Here is a 17,655-nt window from a genome sequence, read left to right as displayed (position 1 = left end):
TGTGTTTCAATCAGGAAATCTTCTTACCGTTTTCCATTCCACATAACGAAAATCCTGAGCTAAATTTTCATTATCCGTTGTTATGACCAAAATTCGTAACTTGAGGCGAGTAAAATTCGACAACATTAAACCGGTAACATTGGCATGCAGTACCAGACTATAAATATCTTCATCCGATTCCAAATCATCGGGCATACTGACATCATTGTCACCATAGCTGGTTATGGCATTCTTCAGCACTCTTCGTGATTCCATCATATTTAGGGGGTAAATACGAGTCAATTTATGGCTAATATCCTGTAAGGTTAAATTTACATGTTGCATAGTGCCCGTTAGCTCGGGTTGGAGAAGAATTTCCGGTGGAGGTTGAGTATAATTTGTTGAGAATTGGACGATGAAATATTTCTCATTATTGAAATCCGTTAAAGACCAGGTGACAAAAGTGTTGTTGCCGAAATGTATAATACGGGGAGGTACTGTAAACAAAAAATAGAGCATAGAATGATATGTGAACTGTAAAGGCCTCGACCCATAAGAAGCATGGAATTCTTGCTTAAGTCATATCTGGTAAATGACTAAAGACCAAGTTCGACCTAATTCAAATGTGATTCTGAAATCTTTTTTTAGGTCGAACTTGGTCTTTAGTCTTTTATCAGATATGACTTCAGCAAGAGTGCAATGCTTCTTATGTGTCGAGGCCTTTATAATTTTATAAATTACTTACATCCTTGGGTACAACAGGTAACCGGTTGGCTGCGCAACGTACTCTGTATGGTGTGCTGGGTTCTATCATTAGTCATACTTATCTCAGAGGTAGACATAAGGACACGGGTTATCAACTCAAAGGGTTTTATATATGGCAAATGTTTATCTATCACAACATAAGAAGCATTCAGCTTCATGGGAGAATATGGCGATATCCAACGAAACGGATTCGTTTGCACAATGTGTACTATAAAGAGGGACTGAAGAAAAATCGGGATGAGTAAACGTAAAAGTCTGGTTATTCCATGCTACTTACCACCGATGCATCGCTTTCAAAGGTAACATTTACCGAATTAAAAGTGTGAGCAAAACAACGAATATTCCTCAATGGATTCGGTTTCTCTTCCCCCTTGTTCTTCAGACGAATCTCACCAGCCGTATACACTTCACCGGCCACATTACGTGCAAAACACTGATATATGCCACTCTCCTCAGGATCAAAGGAGGGTATCAACAGCTCGTTACCATTAATGTAGCGTGTAAATGAACTACTGAATTGAGCACCATTGTGATACCAGGTAATTATGGGACGAGGATTGCCCGTGACTAGACATTTGAAGGGAATCGGTGAAGCTATAACACCATCTTTGACACCCAATTCCTCCACCACCATTGGTGGAGTGGTAACTATCACATGGAATGTTTGATTACTATAAGCCGTCGAACATGTATAATAGCCTTCATATTCATATATGCTCGATCGTATGTGATATTCTTTACTGTTATTTGCCAAACGTATCCATGGCGAACTAAAGGTTTGCTGAAACCACCATTCAATGGTTGCATCATCTGTTAGGGCGCAACAGCTTAAGTTTAAATCTCCACCAGTTGGCACAAAGAGTGTTGTATTCTGTAGATGAGGTATCAGTTGGGCATTGTTCAGTGTTCGACCTTCGCCATGCACTACATTAAGGGTCATCAAAAATTGCCGATGACTCTTTGAGGTAAAGCTGTTATGAGCTATACATCTGGAAAAAGGCAACAACACAAATTTATTGTTTATTTATTTTGTATTGAAAAGTTGTTAGATAAACCTCATTCAAAGTTTTTGGCTAACATTGTTTTCTATTAAAAAATAAAATTCCTATTGAAAAGTTAGTGAGCAACATATCATCAACGTCTGTTCCTATTTAAAAGTTTTTGAACAACATTTTTTCCTGTTAAAAATGTGTTGGACAACCTTTCTTCATATTGAAAAGTTATTGGGAATTATCGTTTCTATTGAAAAGTTGTTTGGCAACATCTTTCCCCATCCTATCCTATTAAAAATATGTTGGACAGCATTCTTTCCTATTGAAAAGTTGTTGCACTACATATTTCCTTATCGACAAATCTTGGGTAACACCATTATCTTTGGAAATGTTGTTGGGGAAAGGCATTTTACTATAAAAAAGTTGTTGGGCACCGCCTGTTCCTATTAATAAGTTGTAGGGCACTTTTCTTATCGAAAGTTGTCTGGCAACATCTTTTTCTATGGAAAATTTGTAGAGTTACATATGTTTGGTGGAAAAATTTTTTGGCTGCATTGTAGCCGCTAAATATTATATTATGGAATAGTAAAACATTTTTCCCTCTTGAACAAGTGATGTGGTATCCTTAAGGAATTGCAATTTTCGAATTTCGCAAAAAGCTGAGTTGTGCTAGGTTTGCGCTTATTTGTGCCGAAATTTTTTTTCGAAATTCGAAAAAATGGGTGAGATATTCGACAAAATATTTTTTTCGAAAAAATATTGACAGAATTGCAATTTTCGAATTTCGAAAAAAATTAAGTTGTGCTCAGTTTGTGCCGCAAAAATATTTTCGATATCTCGTACCATTTTCGAAAAAATCGATATTTTCGAATACATGACAGAATTGCAATTTTCGAATTTCGCAAAAAATAAAGTTGGGCTGAATTGTGCTAAGTTTGTGTTCATTTGTGCCGCAAAATTTTTTTCGATATCTCCTAACATTTTCAAAAAAACAGATATTTTCGAAAATATGACAGAATTGCCATTTTCGATTTTCGAAAAAACAAAAGTTGAGCTAAATTCTACTCAATGTGTGCCAAATTGTGCCGTTCAAATTTTTTCAATATCTCTAACCGTTTTCAAGATATGGCAATTTCGAAAAACCAGTATTTTGAATGGACGAAAAATCAAAAAAAAAAAAAAAAAGATCATCCCGATATTTGTATTATTATTTCGAAAAAAGGTGTTGGGCAACATTTTTTTTCTATTGAATTGTCCAAGATCTTTTCCACTTGAAAAGGTGTTGCGCAATATCCTTTCCTTCTGAAAAAAGTGTTGGGCAACATACTTTCCTTTTGAAAAAGTGTTGGGCAACAGATTTTCCTCTTAAAACGGTGTTGAGCAAAATTCTTTCCTGTTGGGCAACATCTTTTAATCGTTAAATGCTGTTGGGGAAAAGCTTATTTTCGTGAAAAGGCCATTATTTGTGAGATTTTTATTAATTTAATTAATTGAGCTATATGACCTAAGGTGATTCTATTAAAAAATTATATCTAGGGAAGTCCTACAACCGTTTCGTTAACTGGTTAGGTTTACATCATCAGGTATATCAGATGTTGTTTTCGTCTTTTATAACCCCTATTTATACGTACAACATTGCAAACGCTATCCCAATAAAAAACGCCACAATGTTTTCTAATTGATGACACTGGCACGACGTGTGTTGTTTTTGCTGTAAAGCAGACCAACCAAATTTTGGTGTGTGCATTCGTCGAAATTCGACGACACATACTAGTGGAAGAGGTTTGAATTGTTTTCGCAGACACTTTCGTCGGAGTTGTGTGAGATTGGCAAGGAAAAACTTCTCATTGAACTTTTTTCTTTGCTTACCTTTATACTTCGAGCTGACGATTGATGTTTGGGTATAAAAAGTTTCTTGTTGAAGAAGTTATTGAAAAATAACTTCGGTGGAGAATATCCACAAACAAGAAACAAGGGAACTGATGAGATCCAGTGGCGTGGATCGAAAATATAGTATTCCCTGCCTTACCCCTTGGCGAACAATGCCAAATCTTTTCCACTAATAAACTAGTTGTTTTAAAATATTAAAACAACAACAATGGGATTAAGCCAGACTATTTTGAAAAAACAAAATTGCAAACGCTATCCCAATAAAAAACGCCACAATGTTTTCTAATTGCAAATTTTCATTTGTGAATTTTATATTGAAGCTTTTTATTTCCAAAAAACGAGCCACTTTCTAGAAATCAAATTTTTCAATATTACATCATATTACAATCGATAGCTTTTTTCCATCGTATTGAAAGGGTCTTTGGCAATACCGTTTCCTATTGAAAAGGTCTTCTTGGGCTACATATTCTTTTATGGTACATGCATTTTTCTTCTTTTTAAAAGGTGTTGGACAATATATTATCCTCTTGAATAGGTGATGGACAACATATTTTCCTCCTGTTGCGCAACATATTTTTCTTCCTGTGTGGGCAACATCTTTTGCTCTTGAGGAGTTGTTGGGCGATTTTTTTCCTCTCGACCAGGTGTAGGGCAACATAGTTCTCTCTTGAAAAGTTGTTTCGCAACATCTTGTCCTCTTGAAAAAGTGTTGGGCAACATATTTTCCTATTGAGAAGGTGTTGGGCAACATCTTGTCCTCTAGAAAAGGTTTTGGGCAACATCGTCTCCTATTGACAACATCTTATTCTCTCGAAAAAGTGACGGCCGACTCTGTTTTCCTCTTGAAATGGTGTTGTGCAACATATTTTCCCCTTGAATAGGTATTGGTTGACATACTTTCCTCTTGAGTAGGTGTTGGGTGACATATTTACCTCTTGAAAAGGTGTTGGGCAAAATCGTTTACTCTTGAAAATTTGTTGGGAAACATGTTGTCCTCTTAAACAAATTTTGGTTAAAAACTTTTCCTTTTTAAAAAGTAATGTGAAACATATTTTCCTCTTGAGAAGGTGTTGGGCGACATTTTTTTCCTCTTGAAAACATATATTCCCCTTGAAAAGGTGTTGTGCGATTTTTTCCTCTTGAAGAGGTATTAGGCTACATCGTATCCTCTGGAAAAGGTGTTGGGCAGCATTTTGTCCTCTTGAAAATGTGTGGGGCAACATATTTTGTCGTTTACCGAAGATGAGAGTGTTTGTGCAACATTTTTACACTTGAAAATATAACGAGTAACATTAGGCAACATATTTTCCTCTAAAAAATAGTGAGTAACAAAATTCTCTATTGAAAATATGTTGGGTCACATATTTTCCTACTGAAAACACCTTTCTCATCGCAAAGGTCTTGGACAAAAATTTTTCCCATTGAAAAGTTGTTGGGCAACATCTTTTGCCATTAAAAAAGTCTAGGGAAACATCTTTTCCTATTGAAAAGGTTGGGTAACACTTTTTTCCTATTGAAAACTGGTTGGGCAACATCTATTTCTATCGAAAAGTGGTGAGACAACATAATTTCCTACTGAAAAGTTATTGGGCAACATAATTCAAAATGTTGTTGGACAACATTATTTCCTATTGAAAAGTTGTTGGGCAATATCTTTTCCTATAGAAAGGGTTTTTGGCAACATCTTTTTCTAATGAAAAGTAGTTGGGCAACACCTTTTCCTACTGAGAAATTGTTGGTCAACTTTTTTCCAATTGAAAGATTGTTGGGCAACATCTTTCCTTATTGTGAAATTGTTGGGCAACATTATTTCCTATTGAAAGGTTGTTGGGTAAATTTTTTTTTTCTATTTGAAAGTTGTTAAGCAACATCCTCTCCTATTGAAAAGTTTTTGGGCAACACCTTTTTCCATTAAAAATTGTTGGGCAACATATTTTCCTATTGAAAAGTGGTTGGGTAACATATCTGCATATTGAAAAGTTGTTGGATAACATCTTTTTCTAATTAAATGTTGTCTGGCAACGTATTTTCCTATTGAAAAATTGTTGGCAACATCTTTTCCCATTCATATTGAAAAGTTTATTGAAAAGATGTTGGGTAACATCTTTTCCCATTAAAATGTTGTTGGGCAACATCTTTTCCTATTGAAAAGTTGTTGGGCAACACCTTTTCTTATGGAAAATTTGTTGGATAACATCTTTTCCTATTAAGTGTAGGTATTGTGCTATTTCTTTTCCTATTGAAAAGGTGCTGGGCAACATTTTTTCATATCTAAATGTTGTTGGGGAACATTTTTTCCTGTTGGAAAGATGTTGGGAAACATATTTATTTATTGAAAATGTGTTTTCAAACATTTCTTCCTTTTGAAAAGTTTTTAGGCACCATCTTTTCCTAATGAAAATTAGTTGGGCAACATCTTTCACTATTGAGAAGTTGTTGGGCAACATACTTTTCTATTAAAAAGTGGTTTGCCAACATCTTTCCCTATTGAGAAGTTGTTGGTCAACTTGTTTTCAAATTGAAAAGTTGTTGGGTAACATGTTTTTCTACCAAAAAAGTTGTTTGGCAACATCTTGAAAAGTAATCTCCTCATCATCTTTTCCTTATGAAAATTAGTTGAGCAGCATGTTTTCCTGATGAAAATTAGCTGGGTAACATCTTTCCCTATTGAGAAGTTGATGGGCAACATATTTCCCTATTGAGAAATTTTTGGGAAACATCCTGTCCTATTAAAAAGTGGTTTGGCAACATATTTCCCTATTGAGAAGTTGTTGGGCAATTTCTTTTCAAATTCGACTAAAAACTTGTTTGGCAACATCTTGAAAAATAATTGGGCAACATCTTTTCCTATTTAAAATAGTTAAGCAACATCCTTTCCTATTGGAAAGATGTTTGGCAAAATGTTTTCCTATTGAAAAGAATTGGACGACATTTTTTCCTATTGAAAAGTTGTTGGGCAACATATTTTTATACCCTCAGCATTTATGCTAACGAGGGTATATACACTTTCATACGGGCAAAATGTGCCTCATCGAAATAATGGTTTCAGACCCCAAGTATGTTTGGACGAAATGTGTCTCAGACAATTTGGAGTCGATTGAGCAATGTCCGTCCGTCTGTCTGTCTGGAGCGCACGATAACTCTCGAACGGATGAACCGATTCGGTTCAAATTTTGGCTTTCGTAATATTTTGCCCAAACTTAGTTTAAGTTCGAAGATGAGATATATCGGTCCACTCCTTCCGGTACCTCCCCCACAAAAGTTCGAAAATGTTCGGAAAATTTGTGCTCACGATAACTCTTGAAGGGAGTAACCGATTTGGTCCATACTTTGCTCATTGTAGAGCGTGTACCAGACTTAGATCAGGTTTTAATATGGACTCAATCGGCCCACTCCGTCGGGTACCTCCCACACAAAAATTTGGAAAAGTTCAGTTTAGGACCATCTCTCGAATCGCTTTGATTTTTGCTTTAGCAACTTGTATTCACTGCCCTCCATACGCCGGTATAAGTTTCATCAGGGGCAAGTCCATACTTCCTGAGAAAATAGCCTGAAAGTTGCAAAAAACCCCTATGACACCGTGTGAGGAGGTTGGAGGACAAAATAACTCCCGAACAGGTCTGCCGATTCGGTCCAAATTTTGGCCTTAGTAATATTTTGTCCAAACATAGTTTAAGTTCGAAGATAAGCCATATCGGTCCACTCCTTCAGGTACCTCCCCCACAAAATTTCGGATACATGTTCACTTTAAGACCAGCTTTCGAATCGCTTTGATTTTTGTTGAAGCAACTTGCATTCGCTGCATCAATTGCGATGGTAAAAGTTGTTTCAGGGGCAAGTCCATACTTCTTGAGCAAACATCCCTGAAGTTGTAAAAAACCCCTATGGTACCATATGTAGTGGTTGGAGATCCATTCTTTTTAGTATCTCCTACGCAAAACTTTTGATCTCTAATCCTAATCAACATTTTTGTCAGTTCAAACGCCCAAAATTTTTATTTTGGGAAAAAATTGTTTCAATATACACAGGCTGAGGGTATATCTCTGTCGGCAAAGCCGACTGATACTTTTTTACTTGTTTTATTGAAAATGTGTTGGGAAACGTTTCTTCCTTTTGAAACGTTTTTAGGCAACTTCTTTTCCTAATGAAAATTAGTTGGGCAACATCTTTTTCTATTAAAAAGTGGATTGGAAACATATTTTCCTATTGAAAAATATGTTACCTAACAATTTGTCTACTAAAAAGTTGTTCGGCAACATCTTTTCCTATTGAAAGTAATTGGGCGGCATTGTTTCCTATTTAAAATTGTTAAGCAACATCCTGTCCTATTGAAAAGTTGTTGGGCAACATATTTGCCTATTGAAAAGTTGTTTGGCAACATCTTTTCCTATTGAAAATAATTCGGCAAAATCATTTCTTAATGAAAAGTTGTTGGGCAACATTTTTTCCCATCGAAAATTTGTTGGGCAACATCTCTTCCAATTGAAAAGGTATTGGACAATATCTTTTCCTGTTGAAAAGGTGTTGGGCAACATTTTTTTATATTGAAATGTTGTTGGGAAAATATTTTTCCTATTGAAAAGTTGTTGGGCAGAATCTTTTCCTATTGATGAATTTTCTTATTGAAAATTTGTTGCATAACATATTTTCCTATTAAGTGTATATATTTTGCAATATCTTTCTATTGCATTTTTTATATCGAAATATTGTTGGGAACATTTTTTCCTATTAAAAAGTTGTAGAGCAACATAATTTATTATTGAAAATGTGTTGGGAAAGATTTCTTCCATTTGAAAAGTTTTTAGACAAGATCTTTTCCTAACGAAAATTAGTTGGACAATATTTTGACCTATTGAGAAGTTATTGGGCAACATCTATCCCTATTGAGAAATTGTTGGACAATATCTTTTACTATTAAAATGTGGTTTGGCAACATCTTTCCCTATTGAGAAGTTGTTGAGCAACATCTTTTCCCATCGAAAATTTTTTGGGCAACATATCTTCCTATTGAAAAGGTATTGGACAATATCTTTTCCTGTTGAAAAGGTGTTTGGCAACATTTTTTCATATTGAAATATTGTTGGGAAACATGTTTTGCTATTAAAAAGTTGTCGGGCAACATATTTTTCTATTAAAAATGTGTTTGCAAATTTTTCCTAATTTTGAAAAGTTTTAAAGCAACATCTTTTCCTAATAAAAAATAGTTGCTCAAACTTTTTTCCTATTGAAAGGTTGTTGGGCAACATCTTTCCCTATTAAGAAATTGTTCGGCAACATATCTTTCTATTAAAAATTGGTTTGGCAACATCTTTCCCAAAAACTTAATTCCTATTTATAAGTTGTTGGGAAACATATATTTCTTAAAAATGGTTTGGCAACATCTTTCCCAATTGAAAAGTAATTGGCCAACATATTTTTCTATTTAAAATTGTTGAGCAACATCCTTACCTATTGAACAAAGTTTGGACAACATCTTTGCCTATTAAAAAGTTGTTTGGCAACATTTGTTCGTATTGAAATGTTGTTGGGGATTTTTTTCCAATTGAAAAGTTGTTGGGCAGCAAATTTTTCTATTGAAAATGTGTTGGTGGGAAACAATTCTTTCTTTTGAAAAGTTTTCGGGCAACACAATTTTCTACGAAAGATTTGTTGGGCAACATGATTTCCTACGGAAAATTTGTTGGACAAAATGTTTTTTTTTTTTTTTTTAGAAAAAGCGTTTTGCAACATTTTTCCTTTGAAAAGATGTTTGGTAAATGTTTTAATAAGAACAGAAAAAGTTTTCAATTAAACTACTCACGCATCATCCGCACCACATTATACTTACTTATATTTGCCGGCATTTCTCTCTTTGGCCTTTCGCAAAACCAAACTACCATTTGACAGGAGCAGGAAACTGTAACAGAGGAAAAAACCAATATCCGATTACATATACAAATTTACATAATTTTCGAACTCATCAAAACTTAAAATAAGCTCGAAGCCAGCCACACATTGAAAACCGTAAATAAAAAGAGGAAAAATGCATACAAACTTTTAAAAGAGCGAAAATCATTAACAGCCATCAGGAACACACAACCATTGGTTTGGTCACGTCAACACCCTGAAACAGTAAAACCAAAACAAAGCCAAAAAAAAAGTTGCAACCGATGAGAACCACAGGGTAACACGTTCTGATGCAAAAAAAAGAAACAACAAAAACCCACACACACTCACATCGAGTTGCAACTTTTGGCATATAAAAATAAAACATTACGGCCGTAGTTCTTTGTTTTGAAAAAGTGGCAAGTTTTTTCCGTGCCCTTGTTTTACAATAGCAGGTGTTGACAACATCACCCTCAATGCGTGTCAATGGCTGTGTGTTGCCTTTGATCTATACTCGCCTGTTGTCATTGGATATTTCCGATAACGATACATTTCCATAGAACCATGTTACGTTCGCTGGCGGGACACTGTAAACGGGGCAATTTAATGTGTATGTTAATCCTATAAATGCCGTTAAATTGATATTTGCCGGTCGTCGTTTGAGCACTGGAACAGAAATTTGAGTGAAAAAAAGAAAATAATAAAAATATAAGAAATTAATAACATTACATTGGATGATGAAATATCGATGGATAGATGTCAGACTGTTTTTCAACAGACATTTTTTACAACTGAATGCTTGAATGGTTGATTGATCGATGAAATGACGAAACAATGTTATGGAAAAATAAAATTGCTTAAAAATTGGGCAGCATGTTATTGAATTATGATTGGAAAAAATACTGTTAACGAATGTTCCTTAGTTTATGGAATTTGTTAAATTTATTCATTTTGATTGGAGAAGTTAAATATAATAGCTGCATTGGAATTCTGTAACTAGTTTTTTCGTTTATTGACGATAATCGGTAGAAGTTAAAACGCAAATGTTTTAATTGAATCTTTTTGATGTATTTAAGCAGCACTGTTGCTATTGGCTAGCTTCATCGAAAGCTTTATGAAAAATTCACTCCGTGGGTGGGTATATGTTCCCTTAATATGACTGGGGGAAATATATATCCTAGAAATTGCCATTTTTAAACCGATAAGGAATCGCGAACAATTCCAAAACAGACATACAACATCATCTTCACATATTGGTATAGCGTTAAAGAATTTAACTTTAATTAAATCACTTGATCGAACGACAGTTTCAGGTTTTGTTTTTCACGGAATATTTACTCTTACAAGTTTTCAGGTTACAGTTAACCAATTATTCAGATGGCAGAGAGTTTATACTCTCTGTGTTTCTCATTCTCTCAGAATGACGATTTCGAGTTTGTTTCCTAATTCATCTATTAAATTTTTTAAAGGGAAATTTTTGTAAAATTTTTTTCCATATTAAAAAAAATCCAAAAAAAAAATTGTTCATGCTACATCAATGATTTGTGGCACAAACATTAAGAAAAAAAAAAAACGTCAATCCAAATCAGTTTTTGTAACTAACCTTGATCGTTGCGTTGCTACAGAAATGACCTTTTTAATTTGAATGTTTAGATTTTTTTTTATATTGCGGCTTTATATGATAAGCTATTATATGTCATTACCGGTAACTGAATTTGCGATGATGCAAACTTCCTCTCTAAACGGAGTCGCGAAAAATTAAATTTTTGACAAAATTGTACGTATTTGCAGACATATTTTTGCAATAGTAACGCATATGCATGAAGAAGACTAAATATCAAATTTCAGCAAGTCCGGTAAAACAATGTGGCTAACCTTCATAATACAGAAATTCGGGAGGTACCGTTCCATGGGGGCTATATCAAAACGTCAATTTATACCTACAAATTTCTGGCGCAAAGTTTTTAAAATCAAAGAAGACTAAATACCAAATTTCCGATATTTTGGTAAAACTTTCAAAATACGGAAAATCAAATTTCCGCTTCTATGCGGGAACACGCCGACTTATACTAATTTTTCTCTTCTGGAATATTTTATAATCCCATGGAAAACTAAATAACAAATTGCAGTCTTTCGGTGGGATAGTGGCGTCAAAACCTTCAGAATTAAGGGAGGTAACTTTCTATGGGGCTATATCGAAACGTGGACCTATACCGACGAATTTCAGTCAGAAAGGCTCTTTACTCCACCAAAGACCAAATACCAAAATTCAGCCATTTCGGCGATGTGGCCACAATTTCATAATATCGAAAATCGGGAAGTACCGTTCTATGGAGCTATATGAAAGCGTGAACATATACTGACAAATTTCTAGGAGAAAGTTTTGTATCTCCCACGAAGACAAAGTACCAAATTTGAAGCATTTCGGTATGATAATGAGGTTAAAGCCTTGAAAATACAGAAAATCGGGTGATACCATTCTATGGGGGCTATATCGAAACGTGGACATATACCGACGAATTTCAGTCAGAAAGTCTTTTTCCTCCAAAGACAAAAACTAAATACCACATTTCAGGCATTTCGGTGGCTTGATGTGTCCACAACCTATAAAATACCGCAAATCGGGAGTTACCGTTCTATGGGGGCTATATGAAGGCGTGGACCCATACCGACAAATTTATGGGAGAAAGTTTTGTATCTCCCACGAAGACAAATTACCAAATTTGAAGCATTTCGATATGATAATGAGGTTAAAGCCTTGAAAATACCGAAAATCAGGTGATACCATTCTATGGGGGCTATTGCAAAACGATATAGCCTATTTGCAATACAAAAAATCCTGGGAGTAATAGAAACTTCTATTCCGAATTACAAAGCTCTATCTTAAAAATTGCGAGCTGTATCTTGATTTCAACAGACGGACGGACAGACGGTCATGGCTATACAGACTTAGAATTTTACCCTGATAAATAATGTATATACTTTATAGGGTCGCCGATGAATATGTCGATGTGTTAAAAACGGAATGACAACTTTAATTATACCCTCCATGTTATGGTGGAGAGCATAAAAATCTTCAGAAATGTTGGTGTCGATATTCAATTTTAACATACCGCCAAACAACTGATGACTTGAGGCATGCCGACGGTGCCGTCCTTCTACCTTCTTATAATGTATCTTATATACCTGATGAAGCTATTGCTATCGATATGTTGCCTTCTAATCTAAACACTTGCTTTCCAATAAGACCAAAGCTTCATTATCTGGTATTTCCATTGATTTGTAGCATATTTAAGAAAGTGGGAGTGGTCGGGTATTATGGCTAAATTTTCGTAAATTTTACACATATAGCGCATTTAAATATATGGCACAGGGGTAACCCGCTTCTCGGAAATTCAACAAAATATATAGCCTACTTCCACCAAGGGCCATCCCTGTGCATCATATGAAAATTACATGGAAGTTGGTTTGGAAGTTTCGGAGATATAACATTTTTAAAAAAGTGGACGTGGTCGGGTCTTTAGGCCCGGAATAATTACTTAGGGTATTTACACCGTTGCCTCGTAAATAAATTTTCTAACCGATACGTTTAAAACTTTTGCAAAAAATCGTTTTTAAAAAATAGGGCCTGTAGAGGTACCCCTCCGAAATTCAAAAAAGAAATATAAAGCCTATTTTCACCTCTGTTGTTCCCTGTATATTCTCTGAAAATTTCAACAAAATCGGTTCAGCCGTTTTTGACAACATACACAAAATTGTGTTTTATATATAAGATTTCACTCAAAAATGTTGGTCCATTAAACCCGCTAATTGTTATCTGATCTTCATGTTAAATTGCAAGCTTCTTCTTTGCCTTAAACTCATATCATTCTAAAAATTTCACGACGATCGAAATATTATTGCGATCTACATGACCGCTACAAAATCGGGAAAAAATTTTGGGTTTGGTCCATTTCACACAATACGATCAGAACCAACATCTAGTGGGGTCACTTCTGGTCGGAAACCGACCTCTCCACAAAATTTCGTGACGATCGGTACATAATTGAGGCATGGAGTTTTATTACAATTGTTAATGGACAGTTTGACACACATAGCTAGATCACTTTATCTCTCAAGATAAGAAACAATGGCAAGGATCCCAACCTCCTTAAAAAATTCGTTACAATCGGTCCATAATTGCGGCCTTAAGCTTGTTTACAATTTTTAATGGACGGACTCACATCGCTAAATCGCTTTATCTCGTCGAGATATGAATTTTGGCATACCAAACAAGGGGTCTAGGACGAATATTTCGTGGTGTTACATAAACTTTTGGAGAGATAATATGTAGCATGGGATAAAAATGTGGTTCTCTACACAGAACCCATTATATATTAGGCAGTAGGCCCGTTATATAGCAAACACTTTATTGCAATTTACATCAGAGGAAAGGCCAGTAGTTTTTTTCCCATATGTAGGCTACTTTGCGAAATATATGTATATGTCCTCAAGGAATTAAAATATCGACCAAAAATAAAATTTTTATATTTTATACAAAAGTAATGGTCCATTTCATCCGCTAAAGAATATCAGATCATCATTCAAAATTGTAGGCATCTTTTCCGACCTATACTCTTACCCGGTGCAATTTCGTGACTATTGATGTATAATTGCGACTTCTAGCGAGTTTATTATTACACTACAAACAAATAACGGAATATATTGGGCTGTAACTCTGTCATCTTATAATGCACACCAACATAATTGGCGTCAATTGAAAGGTCAAGCGTTCCACTTTCAAGTATATCTCACTTGTCCGGAATGTCACTTCCAGGAATTAAGATATAAGCTGTATATTAAAAATGTTCACAATTTTCACACAAAAGTTTTGGTCCATTTAATCCTCTAAATATTATCCGATCGCCATCTCAAATTGCAAGCTTCTCCTTTGTGATATACGCTTACCTTATTTAAAATTACGCGTTGATCAGACTATTATTGAGACCTACAGAGCCGCTAGAAAATCTGATAGATATTATGTTTTTGGTCCATTTTACCCGCTTAATATTTCACGATCATCACCAATAAGAATAGGGATCTATTCTGATCTGAACCCAACCTCCATACAAAATTTCGTGACGATCGGTCCATAATTGCGGCCTGGAGCGTGTTTACAATTTATAATGGACAGACGGACGGACGGACACACATCTCAAAATCGCTTTATCTCGTCGAGATATGAAGATTGGTATACCACATTGGGGGTCTCCGACGAATATTTCGCGGTGTTACATGAATTTTTACCAATACAAACTTATAATACCCTTTTCCACATTGTGGTATTGGGTATAAAAATCCGTAAATTGTAGGAAAAGGTCGTAAGTCCCTGCAGAAACACAAAACACAAATAATATTGATATTTCGCGAATCTATTGAGACAGCTTATTATATCGAGCCGCGATTCTTATAGATTTTTTTTTTTGATTGAGTGGAGTATTCCCCCATTGGCTCAACTTCATTTATTACCCTCTATTACAGAGAGTAATGTTTTTCAAAACGAACTGACTGATTTTTTTTTAAATATTAAAATTAAAACATATTTTAAATGACGATTTTTTTTTTCTTAATCAAAAATCATTGATGGAGCAATAACTTTTTTTTCGATTTTTTTTAATGGAAACCTAATTTTTTAAAAATTTTGCCCACATATCCCAAAAATTAACTATGGGTCTATCTCGTTTCCTTTTACATGTTACATACAAATTCACAAAGACATAATATCCCTTTTCACAGTGTGGTGTAGGGTATTGACATATAAATTTTTGTCATTTTAAGTTTTCCCATTTAAAGAAGAATGGCGAAAAATAGTCTAGTGCTTATAATAAATCATGTGTAAACTTGCTTTATCTTCTACCAATGGGTCCATGTATTTTAATAATCAACCCCATTGTGTTGGTATGGAAACTACATCTGTTTCAATTTTAGCAGAAAATTATTAGTATCACATCAAAGTCCTTTTTGTTAAACAAAAACGTTGAAATGTCTTTGCAAATTTTTCAAAACCATTAAACTGTGACATCTTTAGCATGAAAATGTTATTAATCTTAATTTCATCCTCCCAAACGAAGGAAACTTTATTAAAGAACAAATTTCTAATACGTGAATTTCATCTTACCAGGATACTCAACCGTAATACTTTCAGATATAACCGCCGTTTCATTGGCATTGATTTTGCATCGATACACTCCACTAACTTTCTCGGCAGGTGGTAAGCGTAACGTTCCATTCCGATAGACATAATAATCGTTAAGTTTCCGTGGCAAAGATTTTAAGATGTTATCGTTGAAGAACCAGGTATAAAAGTAATTGGTTTCATCTGGAAATGAGAAGAAGAAGATGGAAACATGTTAATGTAATATGCAGACGTGCGCGCACACACATACAGTTCCGCTATAATCTCTACTTACTTTGATAGTAGGATTCATCAATTGTGGCCTTACACGAAAGATAATGAGGAAGGTGGGGTCTGGTGATAACCAGTCTTGTTATGGAGGGACTTTCAATTTGTAAAAACGGTCTCTGACTCGATGCCGAATTTCCATTAGCTGCAAAGAAAAAAAAAACAAAAACGAATATCCATGTCAATTTATTTTCTGTAAATGACATTCTCAAAAAGTATCAATAACGTTTTTGCGATACGTTGAATATGATAGGTGAACGGACGGTCATAGATGTGTTTTATTCATTTGTGTTTGTGTGTGTATGTGAAATGTATAAAAGATTTACAATTAAACTGAATATCTACTTGAGCAAAAGCTAATGCGATTGAAATCATTCAATGATTTATATTCACTTGAAATGATTTTGTAAGACACACTTAAATTTAGTCTCAGAATAAAAATCACTTTTTTTGCAGAGCCCTAAAAGAAAGAAATCTTGAAGTTTAGTATTTTTAAAATTGTTAATTGTTTAATTGTTAATTGTTTAAAATTGCTGAAATGAGGAAACTAAAAACAAGTAAAACCAGTAAAGAGCCAAAGTCGGGCGGGGCCGACTATATGATACCCTACATCACTGGAAATACATAAGTCAAATATATATGGGAGCTATATCCAAATCTTGACCGATTTCAATATAATTTGGAACAATTATTTCTAGACCAAATTCTGTCATAAAATATCCCAAGTCGGCCGAAAATATACATGGGAGCTATATTTAAATGTTAACTGATTTAAATCTAATTTGACGCATTTTTTTCTAAACCAAATTCCGATACAAGTTCCAAATTTCATAAAAATTGGACAGATATAGCGTGTTTTGTGCACTAAACACCACAAATCGGCCGAAAATATTTATGACAGCTATATTCAAATCTGAACCGATCACGATATAATTTTTTACATTTATTTCTAGAAAAAATTCCGTCACACATTCCAAATTTCATTGAAATTGGACATATACATATGTATATCGTGTTTGGTGCATCATATACATGAAATCGATCGAAAATGTACGAAAACTAGCAAAGTGTCCGCAACTTCGTATGCGAAAGGGGATAAATACAAATAAACAATATTTAAAATGGAAACGGCGAACATTGTTTTATTTATTTTGTTTTTTTTTTTTTTTGTACTGATACTTATTTTAATTGATCTTTAATTTCTTTTAAGTACTGTTCGTAGTCTGAATTTCCAAACAATCGGCCGTATCTCACTTCTACACATTGACAGCGACCCAAAGTATCAAAATGGAGTATCAAAATTCAATTAATCAAAATGTGTTTTATTTACATTTTTTATTTTATAATTACTGCCCCCTTTTTATACATAGTAATTATTTTTTTGAGTAGTTCTAATATTCCTCCCTTGTTATATTTAAGCTATTTTATATAATATTAAATTGAACATTATACTGTAGTATTTAGCCTTAAGGTCGAAAGACTGGGCATATGAAAATTGAAAATAAATAAATAAAATAAATAAATACCCCCACCGAATTTCAAAATTCCAGCTCAACCACTTTACTCAACAACAATTTGTACCAAATTCTAAACCATTTAGTAATTTTCATACTACGTACGTCCAAAATAACATCAATTTCTCAACCAAATTCGGTACAATTTAGTACTTTTCGTACCCATAAGTACGAATTTCCAAAACTACCTCAATCCTACAATCCAACA

At 34.3% G+C, this 17,655-nt stretch overlaps 1 protein-coding gene across 4 annotated transcripts in view; it reads right to left on the bottom strand.

Annotated features, from left to right (window-relative positions):
- Positions 1–17,655, bottom strand: part of plum (IgSF transmembrane protein plum) — a 312,571-nt gene that overhangs the window by 7,867 nt on the left and 287,049 nt on the right. For all 4 annotated transcript variants that reach the window (XM_073960102.1, XM_073960104.1, XM_073960103.1 and 1 more), the window contains 7 exons: positions 15,941–16,078; positions 15,649–15,849; positions 10,010–10,157; positions 9,454–9,522; positions 1,022–1,733; positions 725–965; positions 28–476 (listed from right to left, as the gene is read on the bottom strand). In XM_073960102.1, the coding sequence (XP_073816203.1) occupies positions 28–476; positions 725–965; positions 1,022–1,733; positions 9,454–9,522; positions 10,010–10,157; positions 15,649–15,849; positions 15,941–16,078 (1,958 nt within the window). The remainder of the gene's footprint in view (positions 1–27; positions 477–724; positions 966–1,021; positions 1,734–9,453; positions 9,523–10,009; positions 10,158–15,648; positions 15,850–15,940; positions 16,079–17,655) is intronic.

The sequence above is a fragment of the Musca autumnalis genome, unplaced genomic scaffold (assembly GCF_047663935.1).
Source record: "Musca autumnalis isolate F117 unplaced genomic scaffold, ASM4766393v1 scaffold_1, whole genome shotgun sequence".
Classification (NCBI taxonomy): domain Eukaryota; kingdom Metazoa; phylum Arthropoda; class Insecta; order Diptera; family Muscidae; genus Musca; species Musca autumnalis.
The sequence above is the reverse complement of the archived record's forward strand: the minus strand, read 5'-3'. Positions and strand labels throughout refer to the sequence as shown.